The sequence below is a fragment of the Protopterus annectens genome, chromosome 3.part1, assembly GCF_019279795.1.
Source record: "Protopterus annectens isolate FY-2018-M chromosome 3.part1, PAN1.0, whole genome shotgun sequence".
Lineage (NCBI taxonomy): Eukaryota > Metazoa > Chordata > Ceratodontiformes > Protopteridae > Protopterus > Protopterus annectens.
Window position 1 is genome coordinate 1606648007 of NC_056732.1, and position 21985 is coordinate 1606669991.

At 39.5% G+C, this 21985-nt stretch overlaps 1 protein-coding gene across 2 annotated transcripts in view; it reads right to left on the reverse strand.

Moving 5' to 3' along the window:
• Positions 1-21985, reverse strand: part of VPS50 (VPS50 subunit of EARP/GARPII complex) — a 2487651-nt gene that overhangs the window by 1120632 nt on the left and 1345034 nt on the right. For both annotated transcript variants that reach the window (XM_044067641.1, XM_044067642.1), the window contains exon 13: positions 3513-3645. In XM_044067641.1, coding sequence (XP_043923576.1) covers positions 3513-3645 — 133 coding nt within the window. The remainder of the gene's footprint in view (positions 1-3512; positions 3646-21985) is intronic.

A 21985-nucleotide genomic window follows, 5' to 3' on the forward strand; every position in this document is an offset into this window, starting at 1 on the left:
GAGGGGGTGGAGCCAGGAACTAAAATTTATATTTAAGGAGTAAACTAAAACATTTCAGAGCTTTACCAGAAAGGCTCATCCAGACTCTGCTACACTTTGCTGTGAAGGAAAGGTTAGTTTGCTTTTATTTTTTGTACTACTGTATTGCCTTTCTATATTTTGAATACTGTAGTTTGTTTTCTTTACCTTGTGTTTTGCTTGCATTCTGTTTTAACAGCATATTAAAACTTCAAAAGAGACCACAGCTCTCTCTGTTCTGAGTCGGGCAGAAATAAGAACTGATTAATTAAGGACTCATTCATAAGACAGAAGAGGTCACTTAAGGTTAATCACTTGTTAACAGAGGGGGTGGAGCCAGGAACTAAAATTTATATTTAAAGAGGAAAGCTGTTTTCCAGGACAAATACTGCAAATCTGATGAGGCAGCTGGCTCAAAGGGAGGCAAGGTCAGTTTTTCCAGAATGAAATTAAGATCCCAAGCAGGTATTGGTTGTTTCCTTGGAGGTCTTAAATTCTTAGCCCCTCTGAGGAACTGTCTTAAGAGAGGGTGAGAGAATAAAGGTGGATCAGTGTTGTATTCTGCAGAAATGGCTGAGTCATGGATTTTGATGGAGGAGAAAGAAAGTCCACTGCTTAGCAGTTCAGCCAAATATTGTAGTATCTGAGGTAAATTCAGTTTTCCAGGATCCTGGCCCTTTTTCTCATTCCAGACACAAAAACGTTTCCATTTTGCGAAGTAAGCTTTTCTAGTTGATGGCCTTCTGGCCTCCAAAATGACATCCTGCACCACCTTGGAGAGTAGGGCCTGTTGTGATGCTAAGGAATCTTCCATGCGGCTAGATTGAGTGTTTTAGCTGGCTGTGAAGAGTTTTGAAGCTGTGCTGAGTCAGAAGAAGAGGCATTAGAGGCAGGGTCCATGGTGGCGAATGCGTCAGGCTCCTCAGGAGTGGGTACCAGTGTTGCCTTGGCCAGTCCGGAGCAATGAGAATCATCTTTGGTCTGTCTGCTCTGGTTTTCAATAGAACTTTGGGCAGCAGAGGAAGACTAGTTCCCATCCATTTAAACAGAAGAGAAGTATTATCAAGGGACAATTTGTCCGTAGTTGTAGGATGACCTCTTTGGACTCTGACTTCGAAGACGAAAGTCAGAGAGTCAAAGAAATGTTTATATCTAGGAAGTATCCTAATTATTTAATTGATGACGTTTTGGAGGAAGTAAAGAATGGGAGAAAGGATAGGTTTGCCCCTATTTTGGGAACAGGAGATACAAGTGTGATAGTACCAATAAATGTGCAGGGTACCACACAACAACCAGGGGTGACGTTACCAGGGATGAAATCAAGAAACCTTGGGGGTAACTATGTGATGTTTTATAATCAGAATACCTCTAGGGTTAAAAACATTATTACCCAACACTGGAGCAGGTTTAGGTGTTATTCAGAGTTGGACGTTTTGTTTACCAACACCCTAGGATTTACATATAAAAAAGGCAGGAACCTCAAGGATTTGCTGGAGCATAATGGTTCTATTGTTTCATGTAAGAAATTGGGAACTACAAATGTGGGGCATGTGCCCAATGCCCATATATACTTAGACAGGATTCTGTATACATCCTGTCAAGAGACCATCAGATTCAGAGTAGTAGTTTTTCCAACTGTAATAGTGAAGGCTTGATTTATTTAGCCCTATGTAAAACCTGTGGTGCATTTTACATTGGAAAAACTACTCGTAAACTCAAAAGGAGGATTTATGAGCATTTATATGCTATTAGAGTCGAAGATATTAAAAATGCCTTGTTTACACATACACTGACATGTTCCCAAGCAAAATGGGGCTTCTTTACTGTAGAGAAGGTGCAATGTGATGTGAGGGGGGGCCCGTGGGAAAATAGGATAGAGCTGAGAGAAATATTTTGGCAGTTGTTATTGGAAGCCAATAGATTCCCAGGGCTGAATGAATACATATCCATTGCCCCCATTTTAAAAATGAGAGCTGCAAAACTATAAAATAAGTATATATATTGTTTTGCAAGTTCCTTTTGTTGGTTTTTGATTCAAGTTTATTTATCTGTCCAACACATTGTGATGGTTTTAGTATTTATATATTTATTTTAAAGTTCTTTTAAAAAAATGTGCATGTTTTTATCTACTTTCATCTGTATTTGTGGCAAGTTGGTAGGTTGTCACAAATATTTTAGTTACAGGATTTAATTGGTGTCAATTAAACAATTGTTTTAATTACTAATTAGATTGGGAGGGGTATATAAGCAGGCACAGCCTTCATTTTTTCATTTTACATCTGAGGAAGTCCGGTGGACGAAAACGCTTTGTATTGTGTGGCGTTTATGTGATTAAACCTGCTGCTGCTTACACCTACATGCTCCTGTTTTATTATTACCTTCTGCCTCTTTTGGTGCCTGTTGTGGTTTTATTGGTTTATTTTCTCTCTGATTACTACAGAAGCACAATGAATTCATTTTGGCTATCCTGTATATGATTGTATGCCACAAATATCACACTGAACCCGGAGGACAAAATGTTTTCACATGAAGCTAAAGGCATCACCTAGAATCCAGTGAATTTAAAATGTTATTATTATTCTTCTTCTTCTTTCGGCTTTTCCCCAGTTGGGGGTCGCCACAGTGGATCACCTGTCCGCTCATGATTGGTAGTGGAGTTTTACAGTGCCGAGGTGCCAGCCCAGCGCCCAACCTTCCACAGAAGGCACACGCACGCACACACTCACACCTAGGGACAATTTGGAATGTCCAATCCACCTACAGCATGTCTTTGGGATGTGGGAGGAAACTGGCGCACCTGGAGGAAACCCACACGACCACAGGGAGGACATGCAGACTCCACACAGAAGGCACCCCAGCCAAGAATTGAACCACAGAACCTCTTGCTGTGAGGCGGCAACACTAAACGCTGCACCACCGTGGCCACCCAAATTTAAAATGGTATTATAAAAAGTGAAATATAACAGCATAGCAATATAATTAATAAAATCCAACAATATAAATTTGTCATGAGAGTAACTAGTCCCAGAAGAATGACTACATTTTAAAACAACACAGCTGAAAGTTTACAAAAACACACGGAACAATGATTAAATTATATATTACTCTTTCCAATTCATATATTCAGTAGAGATCATGACAGATTCAGTCTCATCTGCAACGGCCTCACCTGTCTTTGGGACAGACAACTGACAAAATCAACAGTATGCAAGGCATCAACTGTCAAATCGTAAATGTGGAATCAGAATTCAAATATGATTTGTAGGTACAGAACATTAGACCACCAAAGATTTCTAAAGCAGTTCCATTTTCTTCTTAGGAAGAAAAAAAAAACATTTTGTATAAATCTATACATCTTAGCTGGATATCTTAGTAGACACAAACAGCACATGTGTGTGTGTGTGCGCTCGTGTGTGTGTGTGTGTGTGTGTAGGGGACTTATCTCAAAAGCAGAAACCTGTTTAGCAATCTGTCAAGTGAATGTAAATTCCTACCAGATGCTGGAGCATTTTCTTCATTATCATGCTCTTCATGCCACTGCATGGTTTGATGGTAGCTTAGCATGACTTCCCAGAGGGCTTTGCAAAGATCAGATAGACAAGGAATGTAGCTGTCTGGAGTAATATGCTGCAGAAAATAAGAAAGCCACTTATGAGATTATCAAACTAATTTGCAGGCAGTGACACTGCACAAGCTATGGTGCAGAATTCTGAAAGGAAAAACTACAGTTACAAGTGGGTCAATACCTTCACATTCTGACTTAATTTGCATACATCTTTTCATTTACAGGCTATTTTCTGAAGTAGCTAAATGTAATTTCAAGTGCCCCCTTTCTGATTTCTTATTTTCTTGCATGTTTGTCACACTTAAATGTTTCGGATCATCAAACAAATTTAAATGTTAGACAAATATTAGACAAAAATAACCCAAGTAAACACAAAATGCATTTTTAAGTGATGATTTTTATTTATTAAGGAAAAAAAACATCCAAACCTACATGGCCCTATGTGAAAAAGTAAAAGCCCCCCTTGTTAAATCATGAAGTAACTGTGGTTAATCACATTTTTTGGGAAAGCTGACTTCAATTTCACAAGCCACACCCAGGCCTGATTAATCAAGAGATCATTTAAATAGAACTTGTCAGACAAAGTGAAGTAGGCCAAAAGATCCCAAAAAGGAAGACATCATGCCGCGATCTAAAGGAATTTCTGGAACAGATGAGAAACAAAGTAACTGACATCTATCAGTCTGGAAAAGGTTACAAAGCTATTTATAGAGCTTTGGGACTCCAGCGAACCATGGTGAGAGCCATTATCCACAAATGGAGAAAACATGGAACAGTGGTGAACATTCCCAGGAGTGGCCGGCCTACAAAAATTACCCCAAGAGTGCAGCGATGACTCATCCAAGAGGTCACAAAAGAACCCAGAACAACATCTAAAGAGTTGCGGGGCTCACTTGCCTCAGTTATGGTCAGTGTTCATGACTCAACCATAAGAAAGAGACTGGGCAAAAATGGCATGCATGGCAGAGTTCCAAGATGAAAACCACTGCTGACCAAAAAGAACATAAAGGGTCGTCTCACTTTTGCCAAAAAACATCTTGATGATCCCCAAGTCTTTTGGGAAAATATTCTGTGGACTGACGAAACAAAAGTGGAACTTTTTGGGAGGTGTCTATCCCGTTAACATCTGGCGTAAAAGTAACACAGCATTTCAGAAAAAGACCATCATGCCAACAGTCAAACATGGTGGTGGTAGTGTGATGGTCTGGGGCTGCTTCTGGACCTGGACGACTTGCTGTGATTGATGGAACCATGAATTCTGCTCTCTACCAAAAAATCCTGAAGGAGAATTCGTGACCTCCAGCTGAAGCGCACTTGGGTTCTGCAACAGGACAATGATCCAAAACACACCAGGAAGTCCACCTCTGAATGGCTTAAAAAAACGAAATGAAGGTTTTGGAGTGCCTAGTCAAAGCCCGGACTTGCATCCAATTGAGATGCTGTGGCACAACCTTAAAAAGGCAGTTCATGCTCGGAAACCCTCCAATATGGCTGAATTAAAATAATTCTGCAAAGAAGAGTGGACCAAAATTCCTCAAACAGCAATATGAAAGACTCATTGCCAGTTATCACAAATGCTTGACTGCAGTTGCTGCTGCTAAGGGTGGCACAACCAGTTACTAGGTTTAGGAGGCAATTACTTTTCCACATAGGGCCATCTAGGTTTGGATATTTTTTTCCTTAATAAATAAAATCATCACTTAAAAACTGCATTTTGTGTTGACTTGGGTTATCTTCGACTAATTTTTACATTTTTTGATGATCTGGAACATTTAAGTGTGACAAACATGCAAAAAAATAAGAAATCAGGAAGGGGGCAAATACTTTTTCATTGCACTGTACATTGCTTATTATTTATTTGCAAACTTTTCGAATATATTTAAGTTGCCATTAAAAACAGATTAGCTACTGCTGGGCATAACCCAGTTGGACAGAACACTTCCGGAGAAGAGCTCCACTATACAACAAAAAAGTACACAAATGTTTCTCAAACTGTTTGGCAACAAGACAAATGAACAGACACAATTTGTAATAAGTTATTTCACACAATTCTTGACATAGTGTCATACAGGAAGACCACTATCCAATAATAGCAATTAAAATACAGAATACATATGCATGAGTGTTCATCAAAGCAATAGCAGATGACAATCATACACAGCCTAAGGTAGACAGGCATCCTATCTAGGACTCATTGCAAGTCTTAAATCTGCTGCTTTCCTGGAAATCTGAAGAAGCTACAGCAGGAACCGGAAAACAAATGCAGCATATTTATCATTTCACTAATATGCATATTTACAGATGGTTGCAGCAAAAAGTTGAACTAAAGATTGAAAAATCTCATTCTGCAATCATAAAGTCAACAATTGCAAAGGGCTGATACACAATAAAACACACACCAGAGATCTATTCATTTAAGGAGTCAAACTCCCTAGAGTACAATACTGCATAATTGGAAGAATCCAGGCATGTAGCAGGTATTTCTTACCTACAATCACATGAATCAGGCAGTAAAATGCTTACATTAGCCAAAACTTCACAGGACTGCCACTGTAACTAATTCAGCAGCCATGCATCTGATGTCCCCTATACAGGTGATGTACTACTCAACATAATTGAGTGACAACATTACTGGTAAGGAGCAGAAACTGGCAACCGATATACTTTTAAAATAAAGGGATCTATCCAACTATATGTACGATGGACACAAACATACATAAATGCACATATCATTCCACTCCCCCCCCCCCCCAAGCAAAGTGATAGCACTGACACCCTCAGTTTTAATGCCACCTGCACCAGATCCTCAAATCTGTAACTCATGTAAAATAGCACTACTTGCAAGCATGGCCAGGGAGGATGAAATACTTATGAATAACTACTGACCACGTCTTGGCCAAGGAGGCTGAAATGTTCACTAATCACCACTGCCTAAGTCTCTGCAGAAGCAGCAGATGGGTTGAAGGTACCATTTCCCCAGGGCAGCTTCTAGCCTCATTTAGGTCTATAGCAGGTAACACAGCTCTGCAAGGATATGCAGCTGGAAATTTGACATTTGTCATCCCTGCTGGTAAATGCTGATCTGTAGCCAAACACAGCCTATTTGTTGTTTTTTGAAGAACACTTTTTTCACTCAGCACTTAAAAAGTATGCATACTTACTGGAAAGCACATTTTCACTTTTGATAGTGCACTATGATATCCTTGGAGCATACAGGCACAATCAGTGGCTTCTACTGTATTAGTGATAAACTGACATTTTTGCTTGCAGCATTCTAACCATCCATTAATCCATCCACAAACCCTTTTTCCCATTTTTTTACATGGGGTCTGGGTGTCACTTTAACAGTGAATCATCTACAGCCAAGGTTTACACCGCTGGGTGGCTAGCCCTGCAAAGGTAATTCTTCCACACAACACACTCTAATGCACACCACACCTATGGCCAATTTAGGGTGTCCAGTCCACCTACTGCATTGTCTTTCGAATGTGGGAGTAAACCGGAGCACCTGGAGGAAACCCACATGAACACAGGGAGGACATGCATACTCTGCACAAAAGGCTGGGGTGCAGAGGAGTGAACCAAGGAACCTCTTGCTGTGAGGTGACAACACTATCTGCTGCACCACTGTGCCACCCCCGCAGGAGACTTCTAACCATTGAACTGAAACTCTGTTACATTCTTTAATATATTCAGTGACATTTCTACGGTGAACAAGCTAGTGCCATGGCATACAGGAATAAAGCCCTGATTATGACAGAGGCTACCTGGGTTCAATTAGCAACTAAGATGTCTAAAGTGCTGGTAGGAAGGACAAGTGTTCCTGTCTGGGGAGGAGGGGAGGGAGAGTTGCATGCAATGTGGTTAGTTTTCCTTGGGTGAGCGGGACAGTTTGCCAGTGCCAGCTCCTTGCAGAAATAAGGAGCAGATTGGCACAAGTCTGCCCATTATATGTTCCACCCATAGGATACTGCTGTGGATATGTGGGTGGAAGGGCAGCAGCACCTTGAACTCCTCATTGGTCCCTACCCTTATTAGAACAAGTGTGGGGAAGGCCATGAGGAGCAGGCAGACCCAAGAAACAAGAAGAAACACCAAATTCCACTAATGGTCAGCTGTGGAAGACAAAACAAAGCAAAATACTTTACTGAGAACTAACCTGAACAAGTACATGTTAGCCCTCTGATGTCCCAATATATAAATCCATTGTCAGGCAAGCCAGTTTTTTCTATCTTTATGTCTCTTGCATATGATGACAACATATGGACTGCAGTAACTGACTATCACTTTGCTGTGTAGCATAAAACATTCAGTGTTAGAGTTAAAGCACATAACTACTGATGGTCCACAGTCTCCAATGTGCAACTACCTCCGCAAAGTATCAGGGCAAACATTCTTTCCAAGCCAACTTTAGCAACAGAAGAACATGCATATGGCACCAAAATTAAGATCCCAGTCCTATTTAACTTACCTGGACAAAATAAAATACAAGGAATCATTTTAACTTGTTATGACATTTTCTGTACTTAATTTCCTTTGTAGTGTTTACTTCTAGTCAGCCATGTAATGTACACTAAGATAAGGCCACATTTGTATAAATCAAGGGTGATCTTCACCTCGGCTGCAGACCCAGCTTCTGTGCATGTAGGTGTGCCTAAAGCCAAGAGCCAAGAACAGGAATGGAAGTACATGCAACACTTACTATCAAAAGAGGAGAGCTGGTGATGTGGGTTGGACTTTTTTTAGGGGCATAACATTGCACCAAAACAAACACAGTTATCAGTCCTGCTGGTACATGACAGGCTAAATGGGGCAAAATCACTGACATTACCGCATGGCTGTATACAGTGGACCACCAGCATGTATCCATCAACATGTTTTCATTTTATAAATCACACTATTGTTTGGGGCATATACTTAACGTGTGCAAGTCATTAAACGGACAATACACAATCTTTGTAAATCCCCTGTCTTGGGCAGGAATTCAGTAAAGGAAAATGTTACTATAAAAAACACAAACAGTAAAATGCTAGGAACAGCCAAAGATAACTGTAATGACTACTTCTATGGGATCAATACTCTCAGAATCTGGTAGAGAGGCAACAGTAGAAATGAATAAACAATGGGCAGAGATGGCCATAGTAAACAAAAATGATACAGGTAAATGAAAAAGAGGAAATATGACATTTATCAGATGGTGAATGAAAAAGTGAAAGGGGGCTCAGGAAGCCAAGTGCATGGTGATAAGCAACTAAGCTAGAATAATATTCATAGAAAATGGTAATTATACCACACTGTACAAAGATTACCATTGGGATGTCTCACTACAGATAAAAAAAAATGTAATGAAAAATTACACAGCACAACACGTTTTTTAATGGGAAAACAGTGTTTGTGGTTTAAAGTCAATTCAGCATGATCAAAATGTGAATTTTTTTTTTCTGGATGGCACTGAGAGAGGGATGAGCAGGTCATGCACACAGGAAAATTTAATTGCTGCTACATAAACTGCACTCCTAGGTTTGTATAGAACCATGCCAATAACTGCACATTCAAGATCAAATGATATGCTTGCAGAGCCCTTCCTTCTTTATTTATTCAGGTTACTAAGACATCAGCACTAACCTATTGCTAGTGGCAGTACCAAGTTACAAGTGCACCTGACCAGCTCCAAGATTAAGTGCAGTACACTGTAAGCTGCAATTTCACATAAAAGGAACTGTGAAGCAAAGTACAGACTCTCTTTAAAAGAGAACCATTGCCTATCATTTTAGACAAAGCTCATGTTGAAAATATACAAGCAACACTTTTTTTTGCATTTTTCTAAGCAAGTATACAATTGTTCTGTCAAGCAAGTGTAACAATGCAATGACCTTGTAACTTCTATGAACCAGTGATGTACACATCAAAACACAGAGGTTTACAATGCATGTCCTCACTTTTACAACAACATACAACAGGCAAGCTTGCAACACCTACCTGACTAAGGATAAGGGCTTCTAAACTGGCCTTCAGCCAGTTCTTCAAGGATATACATTCATAATGCATTCATAAATACAGAGTTAGAAAGTAAGTAAGCCATAAATCTGACTTACAAATTCACTATTCAGCAGCATGCATTCCACATATCTTTACTGATTTAATTTAACTTGCTTGAAGAGTATTTGCTCATTGTTCCATATAACCATGTTATATTTGAGTAAGATATTATTCAGATGCTAGTTATGTGCTCATTATTTACTGCAGTGATGTGCAAAGGCTCAAAATAATGTTAGCCCTTGCACTATGAGGCTAACGGGAAGAGGAGAGAAAACAAGCTGAAGTAAGTTAAGGTTCATAGTTTTTAACTTTAAAATATATGCACATACATAACATACAAATATTTCAAGCATTGACAATAATGCCCTTCTAGCCTGCCAATACACCAAAACAGCTATTCCCATGTTTATTTAAGCTTATTCATGGCTGCAATCAGAAGGTTTGCCATAGGATGAAAAATCTCAAATTTTATGTGACCCTGTTACAAAAAAACATGTTCAGCAATCCCAATTTTTTTGTCTTATTTCACCCCAGTTCCCTACCAACCATCAGCCCTCCCTCCTTGGCAGACATCATACAGGCAGTCATCAGGGGTTTTGTGGTGCTGTCCCTAACCCTTTTTCTTTGTAGCTGATGTGAGCACTCTGACCCTGTGTATGCATTCTGTGCCCTCTAAAGATGACAACATGCTCCTATATACATGGCTCAAGAGCTACCATCACCAGACTGAAGCAATAAGCCAAAGTCCCCGAGTCCTATAGCCATCGCTATTGTTCAAGCCTCCACTAGCACAGAAGTAGTTTCAATTGACTCATCACAATCATCATCAACCATCTCTCTTTTCACGTTAATATGAGGTTGTTGTATTGCATCAACTGTTGTCCTTACTCTACATTCAAAGCTACTCTACTACCTTCTTCGACAATCATTTTACACTAGTATAGATCATCTATCACACCATATGTCCATCTCTTTGCTGATATCTTCTCTTGCCTTTTTCCTGTTTTTCCCAAACCTGCTTTGTCAAATCTTTTGCTTTAAGTAAATCGGTTCTCCTTGACCTTCTCTGAAATGTCTGCTACTTCAGCTTCAACCCTAATGTCCTCAATTCTTCATCTGTCCCACAATGAGTGTGCATTCTATTATCCATCCCTGGCACTTCATCGCCATCACCTCAAGCTTCTTCATTTGCCCAAATTTCTGTACCACTCAGAAGTACTAGTCACACCACTATTTTGCGCACCTTACTTTTCAGCTTCTTTAGCATCCTTCTGTCATACACTACCCCATCAGTCTGTGCAAGTTGGCTGCAGCCCCTCTTATTGTACTTCTGATCGCCTCATTCAGACTTCCCTTCTCCGCAACCCCCCTCCCCAGATAGTTGAATCTGTTAGCCTGTTTCACCATCTTCCCTTCTGTCTCAATTTTAAGATGTTTATGATTTCTCCCATTTGATGCCATAACTATTGTCTCGTCTGTACTCTGTTTCACTCCATATGCCTTCAGTTTTATATTCCAGTGCATTACTGCTTGCTGAAGTTATTATTCAGTGTCTTAATGGCATGCCGCATCATCTGCATCATCAGCTTTATTGACATGTCCTCTCTGATCTATATGTGCCCTCCTACTTGAAACCCCCCCTGGTAGTCTGGACATAGTTTGCACTTGTGCCACAAGGTCCTTGCACATAGCCTACATTAATTGTACAATTGCTTCTGAGACTTCAAACCATCACACTACTGCCCAAATCAGCTTCCTTGGGGGGCCTTGTAATATGCTTTCTGCATGTCTAGTAATGCCCAAATGGACTCTTTCCTCATCAACACCTTCACTACTATCCATCTCATTGAAAACAAGCAATTTATAATGCACCCTAATCTGAATTCACACTGCTCATTTCCTAACATACTTTCTACTACTCTGTCTATTCATTATCACTCTATCTAGCACTGTCATGCAGGATGACAAGAGTCTGATACCCGTGTACTGCCGACAGTTGTGAATATATCTATGTTCTTGTACAATGGCACTAGAATGCTTATTCTCTGGGATCTCACTCTCTCTGTCTCTCTCCATACTATGATGAGTTCTCTTAATGGCCATTTCTCCTCCAATGTAATCAACATCTTTTTGCTCTTATCTGTAGTGAGTTCATTTGAACATTGCCACTTTCCCTGATTTAATTTTCATTAAAGCTCCTCATAATTCTTGGAGGGCTTTGTCTTACTCTTTCATTGTAGGATGTGAATGCATCAGTACAGCTTCTGTGGGTGCTTCGAGTTTCTTGAAGGACACTTTCCGTCTGCTGTTGATTTTCTCTTGAATGGGGAGCTGATCACTGCTGTTGTCCTTTAAGAATGACGTGTGCTGACTATCACTATCATTCTGTTGTTGTCTTGCAATCTGAAAGAGCCATTTGTTGAGCCACCTTCCAAACGTTTGTAGAATTTCCGCTAATGCCTTGTTCTTTGCCATTGTGACTGCTTTTTTAGCTTCTTTGTTCACCAACCCACTCTTCATTGTTAGCCTGGCCCATCTTTTCTGTCTCCAGCTTCTTTCTGCATTTCTTTCTTTTGACAACTTCCTAGACTTCTGTATTCTACCAGCAGTTTTCCTTATGCACCTTATTCCATAATTGGCTTAATTGCATAAGTGTTCACACTGCGTTACACATACTATTTTGTGAAACAGGCATTCTTCAGCTCCATCTACTTCTTCTTAACATGTCAGAGCCACTATTTCCTCAAACTGCTCATCTTTCACTCCAATCACCTTCCACGTTTTCAACCTATCCTGGCCCCCTATCTTTCTGTCTTTCAATGCCCCACTGATCTCCTTCATCATGATTTTTGCATTCACTTTCCCCCCTCTGTAAGGCGAGGCTCTACAAATGCAGGAATTTACTGTTGTTATAGTTTAAACCTTTCAGTTCACTACAAGCAAATATATATTTAATGTACATATTTTTATTACCCTTGATAATTTTAATTTTATAGAGCAGAAACATGACATTATCATAAAAGAAGTTTAAACCTACAGAAAAAATCTACCTCTACAATTCCTGGACCCGCCTTTGCTCAAGATGATATTTACTTTTCCCACACTCCTATGTTGTCTCCCTCTCCCAGCCGATCCCCACCCCCTTTACCACCATAAGCTTTCTTTGCTCATCCCTGAAATCTATTAGCTTATAGCATACAGTCTACTAAGAAGCATTTTCTCCCCTTTCTTTTCGGGCTACTCTACTTAACTCAAAATCTCCTAGTAACATATTCCTCCTTTATATTTCTAATTCTCTTTACCTCAACTACTACCTACTAAACCTTTAAAGTGTTAGCATTACTTTCCTCTTCAAAACCTTTGTAACATTATTTAAAATGTAAAATTGTCATGCACATTCTTTGCTAACAAATGATGCTACACAAATCTATAACATGAAATCTTGAATTTAATTATGTACTATTTGGTGATATATTTACTATTTCTGTCTTAAAATTACTAGTATATTAACTTTGATGATACTACTACTATTGTCTTTATTGTTTGGAGCTTTTCTCCTCAGGCCTCCACTGGAAATGGATTTCTGACCCAGTCAGACTTTCCCGGTCACCAAATGTCAATCAATCAATCATTAAATAAATAAAAGTATGAAATCTAATATTCAACCTTGCTAGCTTGTGTAGTAGTGTATTGAATCCTATGTATAATCACTAAAAATATTTCTAATCTTGTTTTTCTATTGCATTTATTTATTTTATTTATTTTACATTTTTTAACCAGGAAATTCCGACTGGACCAGGTCCACTTACAGCGGAGGCCCGGGGAGAAAAGCTCCAAACATTGGTACAACAAAAAAAAGAGAAAATAAAAATGTATACAGTGCTGTGCAATGATCATGTAAAAATACAACGTGGATTTAGACATTTAACCAGACACGCACTGAAAATATATATAACATATTGGATAAAATTAGACATTCCAGCAGAAAACAGTCAGGAATTTACATTTAATGTGCAAGCGTATAATGTTGTGACAAAAGAGAGGAGCAGTTGCCCTCTATGAGAAGTAGCAACTAATAGCCAGAGTAACTGGCTGGGTTTAGAACTGTAGAGGGTTAAAGTGAGTAGCTTGGAAGTTGGAAAGAGAAGGGGGGAGATGGAAGAGTAAGGGTAAGTTAAGTGATACAAGGGCATAACCAGGTATTTCGTAGATGTGATTTGAGGGAGTTTTTGAATTGTGGGGTGGTAGAGGCAGTGGTCAGAGAATGGGGAAGGGAGTTCCAGTTTTTAGCAATGGTGTGAGAATAGAGTGCTTTTCCTGCAGTACTGTTTGCCCTGGCGATGCAGAGGAGAGATTTTTCACTAGATCGGAGATGCCGATTTGCAGTGTAGTGGTTAAGTAGACTGGATATTGATGGGGTTTTTTCAGGGTACTTGAGGATGTTATAAGCAGTAACTAGCTGGTGGTAGTTAAGTAGTTGAGGTAACTCGAGCCATTTTAGTTCTTTTAGTGCAGCACAGTGATGTGTTCTGTAAGTGGAGTTTGTAGCAAACTTGGCTATCTTATTGTAACAGGATTCTAGTTTGTCTAGGTCAGTTTTATGGGTGAAAATAGGTGCTGCGTACAGTAGTGTGAACAGGAGGTGACTCTTGCTTGATGTGAGAGAAAGTTTTTGTGCCTATATAGTGTGCTCATTTTTTTTTTTTTTGTGAACCAATTTGATGGTTTGTGAGATGTGGATATCAAAGTGAAGATTATTGTCAATTTCAATGCCAAGACGTTTGGTGTGGTTAGAAGGGGAGCTGGTAGTGCCATTTTTAGATGTGATGGAGAAGGAGAGGGGAGCTTTTGATTTATTAGGGGAAAATAGTAGTAGTTTTGTCTTATTGGGGTTTAGGATTAGTTGGATACCATTTTTCTACAGAGTTAAAGGTTTCCTGGGTAAGTTGCTGTAGAATGGTGGGAGATGAGGCAGCGCAGATCAGGGTTGAATCATCTCCATGTTGAATAAGTGTGGCATGCCGGGATGAGTTATTAAGGTTGTTTGTGAAAATAGAAAAGAGAAGTGGGGCCAGTATAGAGCCTTGTGGGACTCCTATAGTAGTTGGAAGTTGAGGGGATAGTGTTCCTTGCCACTGGACAGACTGTTGCCTGTCAGATAGGTAGCTTCTGAACCAGGCTATGGTAGATGGGGTGAAAGATAGTGAAGTTAGAGAATCTAGAAGAATGGAGTGAGAGACCATGTTGAATGCCTTTGAGAGGTAAAAAAAATGGCAGATGTAAATTTGTTGTTCCTGTGGAGGTTAACTAGATTAGAGAAGGAAAGAAGAGCAGTGGTTGTGCTGTGATGTGGGCGGAAGTCGTGTTGTGTGGCAGAGAGGAACTGATGTGTGTTCAGGAATTTCATGACTTGCAAGTGGATGCATTTCTCTAGAGTTTTAGATAGGGGGCATAAGATGGCAATGGGTCAGTAGTTTGAGAAGCCATAGGAGTTACCCCCTTTATGAAGAGGAATAATATGATACTTTCCAATGGTTGGGAACATAGGATTCTTGTATGGAGCGGTTGATTAGGATGGAGACGGGGTATAATAGAGAGCCATTGGCCATTTTTAGGAAGGTAGCAGGTAAGTTATCGGCTGCAAGGGTGGTGGGTTTAAGTTTTAGGAGGAGTTTCTTAATTGTAGAGGTGGGGACAGGTGATAGAGTAAAGGAAGGAAACTTTTCTGGTAGATTGGATTGGGTCCGTGATGAGCTATGATTGGTTAGCTGAGTGGAGAGGGCCAGGATGGATTTTGTGAAGTGGTGGTTAAATTGAGTGGCTATGTCTAAAGTACTATCTGTAGAGTTTGGAGCTGGGTAGTGGTTTTGCCTGGTTTTACTAAGGAGTTAATAGAATACCAGAATTTTTGCTGATTTTTGGAGTATTTGTTTTGGGCACTGAGGAAGTAGTTTTGTTTATTTTGTTTGGTTTCAGCCTTGGCCTGATTTCTAAGCTGTTGGTAGTTTTGCTTGGAGCTGGTGGTGTTTTCTCTCTTCCAGATTTTCCAGGCTTTATCTTTGGCTTTTAGTAAGGCTCTAGTGTCCCTGCTTAGCCAAGGTGCATAGTTAGCTTTCACTCTAATTTCCCTACTGGGGGCGAGTCTGTTAAGAATGCTAATAAGAGTAGCATTAAAGTCATCTACTGCCTGGTCTAATCCTAGGGTTCCTAGTGGTTCCCAGTTACATTGGCTATGAACAGTATTGAGGTAATGTGGGGTAAGGTTACGGTAATCTCGTATTAGTTTACAAACAATGGGTTTGGGTAGGTTGTAGTGTTTGCGTAGTAGGAAAGTGGGGAGGTTGTCACTGAGACCATCTGGTAGGCAACCTACCTAGTAGTTTTGCTTGGGGTAGTTGATCAGAGTCCAATCAAGAATAGATTTTTTTTTTCATTTTTTTTATCTATTCTAGTGGGTTCTTCAATGAGTTGAGAGAACCCATATAGATTAATACGGTTAGTGGGGCTGTTGGATTCACAAGCTGTTCAGTCGGTGTTTAGATCACCTAATAGGATAGTTTCTTGTGGTAGGTTATCTTTTGTCCGGTGTAGGATTTCTTCTATTATGAGACAGTTGTTACCTGGGGGTATATAGCAGCAAAGAATATTGATTTTCTTTGTGTTACTTATGGAAAGGACAGTAAACAGGGTTTCAGCATTTTGAAATTTGGGTGGTGTGGTCTGGAGGAGATGGAAGTTCAGTGTGTTTTTGAAGAGACTGGCTACCCCACCTCCTTTTCTGCCTACTCTATCCAATCTTAAGGTATTATAACCTGGGGGAGGAAGTCTTCATTTTGGATGCTGGGGTTTAGCCATGTTTCTGTGATTGTCAGTATATCAGGGGTGTAGTGGGCTATAAATGCATGCAGTTCAGATATCTTGTTGGTGATACTTCTTATGTTGATATTAAGAATGAGCAGGTCAAATATCTGTTTGATTTTGAGAGGACCTGGATTAGGGTGTATATCACCAGAGGTTAGTAGTTTATTTATGAATGACAGTATGTGCTTTGTAATGTTTGTTATTTGTGGGTGGAGTCTATGTGAGTTTTTTCTAGAGTTGTATCTTGGTATCATAATTTTGTGTGAATAAGGTGTAGTATTAAGATTCAGAATTGTAGGGCTGATGAAGTTTGCGTGAGCTTGTGAGGGTGTGGAAATGTGTGATATGTGTTATTGTGTAGAGGTAGGTTTGTTTGTATGGATGTGATAAAAGCTAGTGATATGAATGATAGTGTTGTTAGCATGATTGTATGGTAGAGATGCTATGGTGATGGTAGTTAGGTGATTCAGGTAAATGAGATTATGTAGTTCTTTAGCTGGTTGGGTGGAGGTGTGTCAATCAAATATGTGTTGTCTGGGAGTGGTGTAAGTAACTGAAGTGGATGTTGAGTAAGTCATTAGTGAAGGTTGAGGTTAGGTGGTATGGTCAGGTGATGAGGGCTTGGAATAAATGTAGGTATAGAGGGGGTGGGTGAGAAATGGGGATAGGGTAGAGGAGTGAAGTGAGCCGAGCGAAGCGAGGCCGACCAGACCTTGAGGTTTTCAGAAACAATCAAATTCCCATTTTCATTAAGGAAAAATAGTAAGTAATCTATCTAAATTGTCTGATAACAGCAGATTCTTAACTTACAGCTTTAAAATTTAGATGGGAGAGACCTACTGGGAACTGTTAGTGCCACGGAAACCCCGAGTGGTTAAGTACACCCATACACAAAGTATTATGCAGAAGGCATTAATTAAGGGAAAAGAAATATGCCTTGCTTCATTCAATTGTAACACAAGATTTACAGTATAACACGCTTGGACTGTTTAAATGCTCGTGACATGGTGTTAGCAGACCTGCTTCTTTACTAGGTGAACGCTGGGGCGGAAATAGGTTGGGCTGGATGGTATAGGTACAGAATACCTAGAGAATTAAAAAGGAGATATGGGAGCAGGTTAGGACTTAGGAAGAGAGAAAACAAACAAGAAAAGTTACTTGCACAGTTATCTGTTTTGTTTAAGAACAAATCACTTCAGTAAACATTAAGAATATCACAGCTGCCCAGTGAAACGTTTGTAAACAATGGTATGGTAGTTAGTGACCTCAGGGAGCTTGTAACAACATTTTCACAACTATCATCCAAGGAAAAAGGACTGTAGTAGTACTATTATTTTGCCTCACCTTCCTGCTTTACATATCAGTACTGTAGTCGCAATGTCCTCATCACTCAAAACTGCTATCTAAACTCCTGAATCAGGTCTGCACACAGTCAGCAACTCTTAATTATTAAAACATTCATGAACAGATAAGTCAGAATACTACTCAGTACACAACGCTATGTTCGGTGTTTCAGATCTCACCTGACTAGCATCTAATGTGCTATGCTACGTTATCAGTGACAAAAAGCACTTATGTACAGAAAACTACCCTCTCAGGACAGCAAAAAGCAGTATACATATATTTAACAATAACTTGCATGACTGTGTTTGTACTCTATAGTTGAACTGTATTAGAAATGTATTCTTGCCATTATGCTCACCTTTTCAGTTACCAAATAGTAGATGAATAAACAAGTGTAGTATTCCGTCTACCTGCTACCCATCTCCTCTGATCTCTATGATCTTTTCCCTAATGTCCAGTATCTCTCTCTCACCTTATCTTTTTTTTTTTTACTTCCTCATCAGACATTTCCCCTGTTCCTCTATAATAACCCACCAGCAGTTTTCCCTCCATTGCTCAACCTTCCCTGCAGTTGTTACCTTTCCTTCTTGTTTTCATTAGCATCCTATTCAGAGTACTGGCTTGAATCAAGCAATTTCTGGTAAATGTGCAAACCTTCTTTTCAGAGTCATTCTTTCCATATATCTTTCCACTTTCCTCCTATCATGTTCCTGTCTAAATCTCTTTTCATCTTTATGCTGTACTCTCTGCCCTCACAGGGTCCCAATCTTTCTTGATATCTGCTGTATTGGTGAAGTCCCCTCCAATGAGTAAACTTCCATTCCTTTTTATCAGATTTCATTCTTCAAAAAAAGCTGCTGTAAAAGTCCTCTATAGCATACTTTGGGGCATACTGGTCCCTTATTGCCCATCCTCTTCCATTTTTCTTCCTTTCCAAATGATCCACTCTCACCTCCCCACTTTTCTGAACCCTTTCAGTCACTACATGTAAATCCTTTTCTCAAAAAGTGGGGCCACTCCAGTCTTACCTCCTCCCCCGCTTTACAGTCAGTTTCTACTGTGATCTTCCCTACCTCTTTTTCCTGTAATTTGGTCAATTGCAACAGTACCACATCCTCTTCCATCTTACTCTATCTGCTGTTTATTTTTTTCCCCTTTTGATCAGGTACAACCCCCACCCCATGCTACAGGTTATCACTTTTAGTTGGTATTCAGTCCCTTCTGTTTTCTTTGGTTTTGCCCTGCCCCCTAATCACTGTCTTCAAATGGCTTCTTACTCCTGGGTTTCTTTTCCAAGCTGGACCTTATGTCCTTTGACCTTCGCCTATCTTCAGTTCATCACCTTTCAGCTTGCAACTGAATACCTCTGTACTTGGGTCATTCAACTTGTTCCTTTTTTCCCAGATCTCTTTTAGCCCTGTCATTCCTATCTTCAGTTCTCTAGATTACATATATGTTTGTACACCCACATTTATTGGTCCCCTTTCCCGTACTCACTACTTGTTGCCTTTGCTGTTGAACTTACTTTTATAACAGCTTCGCACATTCTTTTTCATTCTGCTTTAATGCATTGTGGTCATAGCTAAGACTGATGTTTCCATAATAATGTCTCATTTTTCATTCAAATACCCCGACACTTCTGATTACTGCTTGAAAGAGGAAGCTTACATTTAAAAGAGTATATATACATTATGAAAGATGGTATATTATAAGAAAGATCATATAACAACTACCAGCCTATTTGTGCCCATTTCTGTGACAATACGCTACACTACACTATATGAGGGTGAGACATATTTTAGTACCGTTTATTATATGGTAATGCCTTGAGGTCAATTGTTTACATATTACCCTACTCCACTCTTTTTTTATAGGTTTCCTAATCTGGTATCTAACAAGACTTAACATTTTATATAGCCTACTAATTAATCTATGTGAATACCAGGCCTCAAGCGTAAAACTTTCCCACTCAAGTATTTCCTGCCACTGTGATATATCCATTTCTCTATGGCTATATACCTCACATTCACTTCTGTAAATTCAACAGTTGAGGCCTCAGTACAGACCACTGTTGAAATCTTGGCCATGAAATAAATGATGGTACTTCTGCAAAACTGGTCCCTTGAAGTATCTTAAGATGTACATTAATCCAAAGAGTAAGAAGTACTGATGGGACTAATACTGATTGGAGCCAATAAAAATCTCCTTGGTTCTATCTTCAACTTGTCCAATCACCATTTTGGTGTTTCTGATGGAAATCTAGAAAGATTATCCAAATTCCTGTTCCATAAAATACTCCACAGATCGTCAAGGAAAAATCAGCAGTCTAAGTTACCTCTTTCCACCTTAGCACTAAATATATCACATGCCATTCATACAGTAGCTTTACCTAAGCTGTCAGTCCAAACATAAACTGGGCTACCCTAATCTCCAAATTCTTCAAACAACAAAAAGCTTTTCCCATAAGACTCTCTGTTTCACTTTACCCCACAGATAGGATTGTTAAAAAGTGTACAATGCTAACGGTAGTATGAACATCTGAACCACCTGAACCTTAAGGTCCAAAACCATTTCCAACACTTGCCAATTAATTCATTATATTTTTCTTTTAACTTACCATAATATAATCTTACTGTTCTTGCTAATAGGTTAATAGGGAAATGCTAGGAAATCAGTCTGAGGTTTTTACAAGCCTAACCAGTAAGCAGAGGTCAGAATTAAACCCTCTACCTTGTGTTTGTGAGATAAAGACCATAACAATTAAGCCATTCCCAGTCTTTCCCATGACAGTTCTGTTACAGACATAAGACTGCAGAAACCAAAAATCATACTATTAAATAGTTGCTGTTGTTTCCTACCTCCTGGTCACTCGAAGAGCATCCTGTGAGTCCAGATATGTGTGTGTTCCTGCGGGGGAGGGAAGTGACAAAATATGCCAAGTAAATTAACTTTAACTTCATGATTTAGCCTTGCACAACTGGATTGCTGGTTAAAGGTTCACCCTTCTCCCCCTGCATGAAGAATATAATCCAGGTAGACATACAAAAGTACCCTTGTTACATATTCCTTTCTTCCTCAGTATCCATAAAATAGACACTGGCCTCTCTTTTAATGCAATGATGTACCAGGGCTTTTTATAAAACCTCAACCATACAGAGTTAAAAATCCTCTAGACTCTCTTGACCGTAACATTTTCCTCAGGAAGTTCTGACCATTATGCTAGTAAGACCATCATGAAAGTGACTGGGGTCCCTATGTTCTAATTCTGTGTCAACCCAATAAGTCATACATTCTTGCACGTTACGTGATCCTCCAAATCTGTAATCTTTTAACTTTTAACTGCTCAGTCCAGACCTGGGTATCCAAAATAAGCATACAAGATTCTTCTGCATATTACTGAAGATCCACATTCATAGTCGAGTGAGATACAATGGTCATTTCCATGTCACATATCTTCTTTTGTATTTCTACCACACGGTTCCATCCTCTCCTCAATCTTTTGATTCCATGTGCTGGGTATTTCCCAAAGCTGAATCATTTGCATAACCTGCTGTGAAGTCAATGTTTTTGAGCCAACCGACATTCCTGCACTGTTAGAAACTTCGTCCTGAGAAACAGCACATGCGCCTTTTGACAACTTTTTCTTCTCGACAAGCATCCACACAGTCATTCATACTTTGACTTCATTCTTCTCTCTGAAAATATACAGTTTCAGACAACAACAGACAAAGTCTCACCAGAAGCTGTTGTTAAAAAAGGAATAATTAGTACAGCATACAAAATATTGCATGATTTATTTATTATTTATTTATTTACATTTATTTACATTTGTTTACCGGGAAATTCCAACTGGACACAGGTCCTTTTTCAGTGGAGGCCCAGATAGAAAAGCTCCACAGAACAATAAATGAGCATGATAACTATAAGAATCAATCAGAGGAGGTTAGGCAGGATTGGGTAAATCCTAAGATGGACAAGTTGAAGATAGAACCAAGGAGATTTTTATTGGCTACCATCAGTATTAGTCCCATCAGTACTTCTTACTGTTTGGATTAATGTAATCCTAAAATACTTTAAGGGGCCAGTTTTACAGAAGTGTCATTTATTTCATGGCCAAGATTTCAGCAGTGGTCTGCACTGAGGCTTCAGCTGTTTAAT